The sequence below is a fragment of the Musca autumnalis genome, unplaced genomic scaffold, assembly GCF_047663935.1.
Source record: "Musca autumnalis isolate F117 unplaced genomic scaffold, ASM4766393v1 scaffold_3, whole genome shotgun sequence".
Lineage (NCBI taxonomy): Eukaryota > Metazoa > Arthropoda > Insecta > Diptera > Muscidae > Musca > Musca autumnalis.
The window spans coordinates 7,750,497-7,762,541 of NW_027411866.1; the positions used below are offsets into that span (position 1 = coordinate 7,750,497).

The following is a 12,045-nucleotide window of genomic DNA, read 5'->3' on the forward strand; positions in this document are numbered from 1 at the left end:
TACGTGAACACGATCTTGAACTATAATTTTGTTATGCATTCGTCTTAAGCTTTGATATGTCTTTTGTTTAGATGTCTTGTGTAGTCGTAAAACCAGTGAAAGGTAATTTATGTATTTTTTTAATTGTGGCCAACAATACTCTTATCTTATAAAAGATCTAAATTCAATTTTAAGATGATTAAACTGATTTTAATGTGCCGGACAAATGATTAATCAAATGAGCAATACGATGATAGATTAGAAAAAAAAACATAACTTACGGAATTGTGAAAACCTCGCCCAATACGTTCGGCTTTCAACCAGACCTGCCATTCACCAGTTTTGCCATTCCATGATGTGCAGGTATGATGCCATTGACGTACCCGCAATGGATAGTTGAGTCTAAACAGCAACAAGAGAAACATAAAAATGATTATAACAACAACAAAAATTCACTACGAAATTGAATTAAAAACATAGATAAACAATTTATTTGAACACTTTTAGAAATTATGGAATGATTGATTGATGAAATTTAATTTTTGTGTTGTGAAGTGATTGAAGGATTTATGAGAGTAGTTTCGACGAAAATTTGTGTTTTTTTTTTTAACACAAAATATTGTTTTCATGTGTACGTACCTGTAAATTTGCTGATCTTTTATGGCCATGGATATGAAACTGGAATTTTTCGCATTAGCTACCCAGAATTGGAAATCACGGTGACCTTCCTCAGCTAATTGGCAATGAAATAAAAAAATAGGAAAATATTAATGAAGTTAATAATAGGTTTAGAAATAAATTGATTATTGATTACTACTCTATCACGATTTATTTATTATTTCGTCTATGGAAATATAGATTAAAAACATTTTCCACGAACAATAAATGTAGGACAAAGCGAGACTTCGCTTGTATTACTAAGGACTAATGCCTAATACCATACTTATAATTTCTAAAATATGTATGTTCAAAATTAAAATAGTTCTTAGGGAATTATAAAGAAAATTACATTGTAATTCTGTTGAATTCTCCAAGAGCTTTCAATATTGGTTCGTTCATTGAGGGCAATCTTAAAGCAATCAGTAATCTTCAACTCAATCTATAAAACCTAAAAATGAGTCGTACATTTTCAAAGGAACCATACTTATAATTTCTAAAATATGTATGTTCAAAATTAAAATAGTTCTTAGGGAATTATAAAGAAAATTACATTGTAATTCTGTTGAATTCTCCAAGAGCTTTCAATATTGGTTCATTCATAGAGGGCAATCTTAAAGCAATCAGTAATCTTCAACTCAATCTATAAAACCTATAAAAATGAGTCGTACATTTTCAAAGGAACTAAAGGACTTCATTTATAAGCTTCCACTCTGAAGTAACCACAATAGGTCCTTTTGAAGTTTACGATTCATTTTTGAACGTTCAAAAGATTTCATTGAAGTTCAGACACTTTTCCTATCTGAAAATGCATTCAATTTTGTCCACTAGCCAACTAAATCGTTAATTGTTTGTCAGTTTTTTTCTCGCCTAAGGGCAGACCATGGTGTGTGTGTGATTTGGAGCAGACAACAATGAGCAGCATGAATTGTCTTTTTAAATCTGGGCCAACTTTGATAATAAATTAAGCAATTAATCACAACAACAACGAGAAAACAATTACCGTAATCATGAATGAGAAACCCCCATTGTCTTTCACTTGACATCAATTGTCGCTGATTTGGCCAACATTATGTTGCGGATTACATTTGAAGCTAACTGTAATTTCAAAATAATCATATGTTGATTAAAAGTCGTAAAAAGTTACGTTTGCTCTGAGGTAATCTTTTTTGCAAACTCATTGCATTGCAGGTTTTGTTTTTTCCCATGATTTATGGCTAATTATGTGTGTTTTTATGTATGTAGGTCTTACATACATACATATGTATATAAATATTTATTACATAATAATAATTTTAATTATATGATTTATTATGTAGTTGAAAACAATTGATATATTATAGTACGTTTACATTAGATCTTTTTGCCGGGTCAACTGGAGTTTTGTGACGTTACGCAAAGTATATCCACTGGATATGCTAAATCCAGTACAATGTAATTGTACTCTTAGTTCGTTGTGAGTGGAATGCATGTCTATAAAAATCTGAAGCGATTATGGATTAAAAAAACATAAATTTGCAAATTTCTAAAATAGGTAAATGATTTGAAACATTCACAAGAAGTTTTAATTTTTCCAATGTATTTAGTTCTTGAACCAACTAAATCCCATTTTTCTATTCTTGCCCTTAAATCAACGTGAATACAATTTTGCCCTATTCTTGGCACAAAGTAAGACAATTTTTTACTTTAAGTATGAAATTTCCACAAGGAAATATATATATAATTCTATATTTATAATTCTATAAAAAGTGCATATGAGACGCCATCTATGGGAAAAAGTGTTACCATAAATAACCATAACCTAAATCCATGTCATTATTGACGGAGGTATATGGATTGGCTAGTGGTATATCTTAGACAATCACCAATAAATTCAAAACAAGTAAGAAAAGTCTATAGTCGGACGGAGCCGACCATGGGATACCCTATACCACTATCCCTAGACAATCGCTCTCCACGGAACACCAAGTTGTCTGAGTGCAGCCGGAGGTTACGAAATGCCTCCTTCTGACACTCTAACATCTACTGATAATCATTGAGGGCAATCATGAATAAAAGTTCCGTGCGGAATTTGTTCCCTTTCCCCAATTTCACATTTTTTAATTTCCATATTTATGTTCAAAAAGGGCATACTTTTGTCAATTCGGCGAGAATATTACGTAATTAAGTGATTCTAGTAGTTTTCAACGTTTTAAAATATGGATTTTAAAAGAATTTTACTATTTAAAATTATTTCCGTGCGGAAATTCCGAGGGAAATATTCATGATTGCCCTGATTATTTATTCGTTTCACTGCTCTGCCACAACAGACCTTCTCCTTTTTAGTTTTCCGCAACAGTGAAATGTTGGATATGGTACTGGACCAGAATATACCCATTATTCCCCGCTGCGTTCAATGTATCGCAGCCATACATAACAATAGATTTAACATTCGAGATAAATATCCCCAATTTTGTTTTCTTGGAGATAAGTTTTCCTGACAATGGTCTATACGAAACGCAATCTAATAGTAAAAAATGTAGATGCTACGATTTCCTAAATGCATGTCATTAAATTATTACGCCATGCCCATATTATTCTAGAATTTGCAAATTTGGATTTCTAGAACATGCATACATACAGCAATGACAGCTAATGCATTGCTCAGACGGAAGATTTTCAGTCGCGACACACAATGTCGCGAGTTCATTTTAAATGTGGCCAAAAATAGAAGGAGTTGTCGTAGGTGCATCAATTTTGGTACACGTACCTATTATTGACTTACAATCTTCAGGACAAAAAATTGGGTTGGTCGGTCCACGTTTTGATATAGCCCCCATAGAACCGTACCTCCCGATTGTCGGTATTTTGAATGTTTTAGACACAATGCCCAACCGAAAGTATTCAAATTTTGTGGCTAGTCTTCGGCAGAGGTATCAAACATTCCAACATTCCAACAGAGAATTGTGGGGTTAGGTCCACGTTTTGATATAGCCCCCATACAACGGTACCTCCCGATTATCGGTATTTTGAAGATTTTAGCCTCAGTATTACACCGAAATTGCTGAAATTTGGTATTTAGTCTTCGTAGGGGGCATTATACCTTCACCTTGAAATTTGTCTGCATAGGTCCACGCCTTCATATAGCCCCCATAGGACGGTACCTCCCGATTTTCGGTATTTTGGAGGATTTAGCCTGATTATCACACCGAAATGGCTGAAAATTGGTATTAAGTGTCCGTTGGGGGACTTATACCTTCCACCAGAAATATGTTGATATAGGTCCTCGACTTCCTATAGCCCCCATAGAACAATGCCTCCTCATTTTCGGTATTTTGAGTGTTGTGGTCTCAATATTCACCCGATATGACTGGAATTTGGTGTTTAGTCTTCATATTGTTTGTGAGCATATTGAATATATAAAACTTTTGTCTTTGCATTACCTTTAATTTAAATTACCTTTAAAAAAATTTTTGTGACCGATTAGTGGTTCAATTTTTTTGTAAAAATCAAATTTTGATTTTGCTGTTCACAATTTTTTTAAAAATTGATATTTTTAAAATTCCTTCGTTTTAAAGCAAGATTATTAGGTACTTAATAAGCCGACAAAAATATATGATGATCGGTTCATTCGTTTTCGCGCTATAGCCAACACCGCAAAACGATTTTTTAAAAAAGGGGGTATCCTCTCAGTGAGATGGTCGCTGAAAAAGAGAAATGACACATTCGTCTGCTAACCTCTGCAGCTGGGACCTTTATATATTTGAAGTACTCACTTTTTACTACTCATACAGCAAAAAATATCGATATACACTTTATACAATTTTTTTTCCCACTCCACTCAATTTAAAATTTGCTTCAAAAAATTAATAAATTTGGTAATACCTGTTTGGGTAAATGTAAACACCATATGATTAATATTTACATTCAAACAAAAATGTAGCCAAGTTTATTACATCTCAAGAGAACTTTGGAAACATTTTTGCAGCGAACGTTACTTTTAAATTTTAAATATTAACGCATAATATTATTTATTAATTTTAGAAAAAAAAAAACACAAACATGCGTATTAACTAAAATTGTCGGATTTAAATTCTCATATAACAAAAACTATTTCACGTATCAGTACCAAAATTCAGATTCTTCTTAATTAACGTGTTTTCTATCACTCCCCATCAATAAATTTGTTCAACGAAGTATTTAGTTTTTACCATTTTTGGCCACAGTCGTGACACTGTGCGACACACGTTAAAAACAACAATCACATGAAAAATGTAAGTGTAATGGCGAAAATTTTAAACGCATTGATTGATAACATTCACTTTGATTACTGAAATCTATCGAAAAAAAACTTAGCAGACTCGGCCCGATTTCAGTTTAGGTTTACTGAATGGTATTATTGGGAGAGTTCTCAACCAAGTCATAAATATTTCACTGCGAGTGTTCTAATTTAAGAGCTAAGAATCTAATCAATGAATCCAAATATATCTATGCAAAATACGGTAAAATTTTTCTGGGAATGATTTATAATATGCATTTTTCCCATATTCTATACAGCCGTTCCTTTTCAGTACGAAAACTATTTTCAGAAGGTTAAAAGCTCTCAATTTGTCTTCATATCAAATAGGGCATCCACTTTCTTTATTGGTTCAGTGCTATGGAACCCCGTACTTATATTGAAATTTGATTGTGTATGTATCTGTAATGCTATTCTGTAATTTTAATTCCTAAAACTTTGTGGCCAGAAACGACATCTAGATGTGCAAATTATTTACCCTTATTTCACATAAGGACATACTTGGTTCATATCTCCGATAAATGAAAAATCCCATCCAGTCGTCCAAAAAGTCACGCTTATAGTACGTTTATATATGACCGGATTAAACAAACCCACAGGGTTTCAAATGTTATTTCCATTACCTACACGTCAAATAAATCCTCATAAAGAAGTTTAACCATGCAAAAACCTATAATATAAACAGCATATAATGGACTCGCGTCTATAAAGAGTGTATTGTATAGACTACATTTTAATGATTTGAAAAGAATTCACTTAACTAGTCGATAAAAACATCCCTTTCAAAGACTGCTTTCTGGTAATCTATAAGAGATCCCTTTAGTATTTTTTAACAGTTCTGAAGAAAGTTCATTCCCTGGCTTGCCACTTGCATTTTCGTAGGACACTTGAAACCTCAGCATTTTTCTTCTCTGGAAATTTGTTTAGCGTTCTACCGAAAGTCCTGCCATGATATCTACATAGAAAGAGACCAAATACGCCATCTGTGTGTGACGATCGTTTACCGAGGTTTGATATAAAGACGTACTTGGTATATGTCTCGGAAATCATATAACCTTCCGGGAAATTTGTTAATTTTTCAGCTACTTATATTCTCATGGAACACTTGAATCCTCTGAATTTTCCAAGTGCGCTATAATATAACTACTTTTTTTAATATACGTTTTAGTGGTTTCAGAAGAGCTTCATCAAGTAGTTTGTACAAACTCCCATCTTGTGGTTCCGTTGAGGTCGTCTATAAATACTCGTAGTTGAGCTTAAGAGCCTTCACCAAGAATCCCTTTTGTTAACAAAACTCCTGGAGACTTTCAGCATCGCTTAAACATACGGAAATAATTGATGATATACGATTTCCAGCCTCTAATCACCAATATTTCTCTTACATACCATATGTCAGACTGCTTAAACGCATCAGAAAAACTCTACGAATTCGTTGATCAAGATTTAGTTTTTTTTTTAATTTTATCAAGGTTCATTCCAAGGCTATCGTCAATACCTTTCCTATGAATCTTTTCGAGGAATTGACAAAATTGGTATGCCTTTTTTATTTTCATGGGCCACTTGAATCCTCAGAATTTGTCTTCTTTGGAAATTTCTTTGCCGATAGATCCATTACATACCTACTCCTTTTGATATCTATAATGTGACCAGAAACGCCATATAAGTTTGAAGATTGCTTAACCCTGTTTGGTGCATATATCGGATAAGTAACGATAGTTTCTGAAGGTCTGAAGAATTACTATTTGACTGACTTCTGTCAAATGGAATTAGAAATTAATGTTCCAAAGAACATTAATGGTAAAGCTAGGAAAAAGTGAACTGTTAAACATTTATTTATTTATATATTTATTTACTTAAACATTTATTGACAATAAGTACCGTTCCCGTTGCAAAAACTCAGGAAAAAATGACGAAAATTAGCATATCAGTCAATCAGATACCAGCAAATATGCTCCACCTAATTTGTGTAGTAAAAAATAGGAGAAGAAGGCATCATTTAACGCCATTTTCTTTAAAGGAAAAAGCATGTTTTCCTAGTTTTTGGGGCACGGCAACACTTTTATTTCATAAATTGAAGAAATAATATAAGATAGTACTATGTTTTGGAACACAACTATTTTGTCGTAGTATTTTTTTTTTTTCAAAATTAACAATTTTCCAACCTTTCCGATCTAAACTAGATTATGAATCCATTTAAAATTCGGCCTAGTTGATCTAGATATTTTAGCCTCACAAAGTTAAATGCAAATAAATTTTCAATGTGGATTATTTTTGCAAATTCCCTAAGGCCATTATAGTTCAGTTCGAGTCTGAGGATTACCCGCTTGCATACAAAGTTGAATGATATTCGATATTTGATTCGACGCATGATACCGAAACATGCTTTTAACAATTTGGAATATTTAAGGGAGCTATCAAAGTAGTTTACGTATGTATCACTGGATCAGATAATGTAGTGTCATCTATCGTGGTATTATTTGGGTCTTATTACGTGATTGTCTTTGCTAACTTGGCGATGTTATTTCTCCAATAGGTGCCGTTATTTATGTTATTGTAGAATTGTGTAGTTCCGGAACGAACTAGTTCCAAGGAACTATTCCGGACAAGGAACTTTTGGAACTATATCCAGCTCTTGCGTTTATATAGTTCCTCTAGTTCGTATAGTTCCTTTCGTTCTTTCTATTTAACGCCAACGTCGTGTTTTCATCGTTGCTCGGAACTATTTGGAACGAAGAAAGCAAAAAGAACGACGAAAAATAAAGATTCGTTGAACTATTTCGGTCTCGGGACTATTTACAAAGAAAGGAACGATGAAAAAGAACGAATTGTTGAACTATATCTGTCTCGGAACTATGGAACTATATTAAGGAACTAGTTCTGTTTAGGAAAAAGAACTAGAAAGTCCGATCCGCTCTGGGAACTAGATTGCCCAACTCTAGTCATTTGGTTTCAATGTATATTAGTCATCTCAGTTGACTCAGATAAAATGTCCAACCCGATGAGAGGATGTCATCTATCGTATTGTGGAAGTAGTGTTTGGAGGTAGTTGTCTTCGCTGAGTAACTATAACTAATAGGTGGTTTTTAAATAATTGTTATGAAATTGGCTTAATGTCTGCATGTGGTTTCACGGAGAAAATTGAAAAACCAGCTGAAAGACTGTGCCTATTCAACGAAGTTAGGACTATCTTTTCGGTCGTATAAGGGTGTCTTTTGATCTCTACTTATGTGGTAATTTTTTTAAAGCCGTTCAAAATATTCTACAGGATTGGGAAAATACTCGGCTGTAGAGTTAAGAAGTGGGTATGTTTGTTGAGTAAATACATTTCTCCATCTCCCCAATATGCGGCGATTGAATTAATGTTATACATTGTTTTAAATTTTTGCATGTGGTAACTTGGAGGAGAAAACAACTTAATTTTTTCAACCCTTCTAATGGTATAATTATCTCAAATTTTCTATATGTTTTACAGAATACTTCTAAAGGCTTCTGCACATTCGGTCGGCTGTGAGTCGCGTCACGCGCCTCACATGTCATCACTTAAAGTTTTTTATGTGGTTCTTGAAACCTGGCACCAAACGGATGATGTGTCATGGGGTGTCATCTATGATCGTCTTATGCGGTGCTCGTCAATGCTTAATTAGTATTGTTACCTGGCCAACAGATGTCGTTTAAATTCATTTTGTTTCAATGTCTTCATGTGACTGCTTGGTCTTAACGCTGACCAAAATCACAACATTCACCCTTATTACGGTTGGCGTAGTCGTAGACGTTCAAGTGGCGTAGACGATGTCGTAGGCGTAGACGTAGGCGTAGTCGTAAGATACATTTTTAAATGATGAAAAATTATATACAACGAAATTTTCTGTCTTTTACAGCATTTTATATCCTTAAAAAAACGAAAGAAATACATTTGCAATTCCCAGAACGCATTTCTTGGTTTAAATACAACATTTATTTTTTTTTTGATACGACAAATCGGTATTACGTATGGCGTAATACGACAAATTGGTATTACGTATGGCGTTGAAATACGAGGAAAGAGTCGAGACCGATTTTGTAAACGACAGTATATAAAAGTAAAAACAAATTAATTTTAAAAGATTTTTTTGGCAATGATTATTACAATATATTGGAAAATAACTATAATAAATACAAATTTTACTACTTTGATTCATTTGCATGAGATAAATTTCGTGTCTTTATCAAATAACAAACTTTCTATTGAAAATCTGTTAGAGTCCTCATATAACGGGTGATGCAATGTAAATTTCTTAGTTCTTGCTCAAAAGATGATTTCAAACGAATTGTTTTACAATTTAGTATGAGAAAAAAATTGTCGTTGTCGTAAATGTTACGTGGTACCAAAAAATATCCCTACGACAACGACTACGCCAACGACCACAAAAACGTCTACGCCAAACACTTATTTTGATTGTAAAAACTGTATGGTTAGTTTTTCTTCTGAATTAAAAGTTTAAAAATGATCTACTAATAATTCTAATAATGTTTGTTGCCAAAAGAATTATTTAAAAGTTGAAATTTTTGCTTTTTTGTACAAAAACATACATAATACCAATTAGACGTTACGACACGTCAGCTTGCAATTTTGGATACGACAACGCCAACCGTAATAAGGGTGATTATTTTAATCATTTCACTCCCACTGTCCAATCCCTGTTTGCAAAATGCACACAGAAACTACACATAAAAAGTAAATAAAAAACTGTGTGAATATTATTTTTTTCGAAAGAGATTCCCTGGTTGCTGATAACGAGTGCAGTTTATTTCAGTAACCTAGTAATTCAGTTTAGTTGCAGTTGGCAACTATTCGTGCACTGCAAATTTTTTATTTTTTGCTTGTTGGGCTTTTGGATTCACGCTCAAGCTGTTAAGCAAATTTGTGTCAATTGTTGTAGCAATACTCCAGGTTTTGGTCTGGTTTGATGTGAATTGGCCGGCAGTGATGTGAATTCAAATGGAAATTCCTAAGAAACAAAAAAAAAAAAAAAAATGAAGAAAAACGAAACATAGAGGCCTACTGAACAGACCGCAGCCAATACCGGCCTAACTAGACAAGACTAAAACAACAACATCATCTCACGGACATCGTCAACAACATTGGGACACCAGAGGTAGCAGCAGCAGCAACATTAACATCCACTTGTTGTTGTTGGCCGTTTCCAGCAATTATGTAATGCCAATAGAGACAGTCAGTGCCTTTGCTTGCAACTTGAAATTGACCATTACATTTCTGTTTGTTGTTGTATTATTTGCCATTTTGGGCAATGCCCATTGATTCATCTGCTCTATGAAACAGCAGTGTTGCCGTTTCTTTTTCATTTTATACACAATCCGTCAATTAAAAATTATGTTCTGTCATATAGAAAAGTTTTTTTAAGAGATCCACAACCGGTAAGTTTATATAGTTTTTCCCACAATTTCTATTCCCAAATATCCTTCATAATGGCAATACTGCCAACAAATGCAAGAAAAACTCTTTGAAGTTGTGTGTTGCTTGGCTTGTCAAAGACGCCAATAAAAATGCTCCACCAAACAGAAACACTTTGGTGCTTTAGACCAAACATAAAGCACAGACAGATGATGATGACGATGGTGGTAGCATATGCAGCAGGAAGTTGGCTTCCTTTCACTTTTTTTCTCAGTGCATTTAATAATGTTTTGGGGATTTGCGAAAAAAAAAATCTATAACCCAAAATTACTCTTGCGCAACCGGCAGCATGAACAAGTCTGCATATATTTTTTTCAAATGATAGCTGAGGATGCAACCAGCCAATCAGCTACCACATTACAAGCAAACATCTTTCTTCTCTACCAGCAACTTTAAAAGTGGGTAAAAAATTGACGAAAAAGTAAAATATGCCAATAGATGTCGGTTGTTTTGTTAACTCTTGACAAGGTGAAGAAGATTTTTCCAGTATTATAATGGACAGTTTAATAAATCGCTGTTTTGTGAAATCTGTGTTAGAAGGAAGACACTTGAAAACCGGAAGGATCCATGTAAAGTTGTAAGGAAATAATATTTGCAAGAAAAATGGTTTTGTTTGGCCATTCGCAATCTATGAATTTCATGAATGGCTTATTTGAATGAGAGTGGACGCAAGATGTTGTAAATAGCAACGGGATGGACTTCTTTTCCTCAGTGAATGTATGTCATTTGCATGCAAAAACCTGTAATGTTATTACACAAAACCATTGTTCCACCATGATTTATGTTTTTAATGTCGAAGATGTGCCAACTATTTGCAACGAAGCTAAGTGACTTATTTCGTTTTGTATGTATGCAGATCTGTACAATGATATATTTAAAAACCCTTTCTTTATTACACAAATTGGATGGAAGAACCTACTCTTCAATTAGTTCCATAACACATTGAGATTTTTTCTAGTGATAACCATGGCGGAATAAGAATAAAAAGATGTTCGTTTCATCAATTGCTCAAATTCAGGCCAAATGCCACAATTTGTTTACATTACATTTACTATTTTTCACATTTTTACGATAGTCAGCTGATTTTTATACCCTACACCACTATGTGGTAAGGGGTATTATGAGTTAGTGCATTTGTATGTAACATACAAAAGGAAGCGAGATAGACCCATAGTTCCTTCTAGGGATATACATAGAATCACTTTCTGAGTCGATTTATGCATGTCCGTCGGTTCGCAACATACAGGTCGAATTTGTTGACCGATTTCGCTGAAAATTGGGGAATACCATTTTTTAGCCGTCGGAAGATCAAGTTCGAAGATGGGCTATATCGGTCCAAGTTTTGGTATAGCCCCCATATAACGGTACCTCCCGATTTAAGGTATTTTAAGTATCTTAGCCACATTTGTTGCCCAAACCAGCTGAAATTTTACATTTGAGGTTCCCAATGGCCGCGAAATTGCTCCACTAAAAATTGTCAAGATAGGTCCACGGTTCGGTATAGTCCCCATATAACGATACCTCCCGATTTAAGGTATTTTAGGGATCTTAGCCACATTTTTTGCTTGAACTAGCTGAAATTTTACATATGTGGTTCCAAGTGGCCACGAAATTTCGCCACTTAAAATTGTTAAGATAGGTCCATGTTTTTTTTGTAGCCCCCAAATAACGGTACCTCCCG

The 12,045-nt window shown here is 33.9% G+C and overlaps 2 protein-coding genes across 11 annotated transcripts in view; one reads left to right on the plus strand and one right to left on the minus strand.

Moving 5' to 3' along the window:
* LOC141396363 (coiled-coil domain-containing protein CG32809) overlaps positions 1–12,045 on the plus strand; it is a 117,755-nt gene that overhangs the window by 36,210 nt on the left and 69,500 nt on the right. The window lies entirely within an intron of this gene.
* The window catches only part of b6 (pentraxin-related protein b6), a 36,153-nt gene that overhangs the window by 16,908 nt on the left and 7,200 nt on the right, over positions 1–12,045 (minus strand). The window contains exons 3-4 of the mRNA XM_073971767.1: positions 619–712; positions 261–381 (exon numbers count right to left, since the gene is read on the minus strand). Coding sequence (XP_073827868.1) covers positions 261–381; positions 619–712 — 215 coding nt within the window. The remainder of the gene's footprint in view (positions 1–260; positions 382–618; positions 713–12,045) is intronic.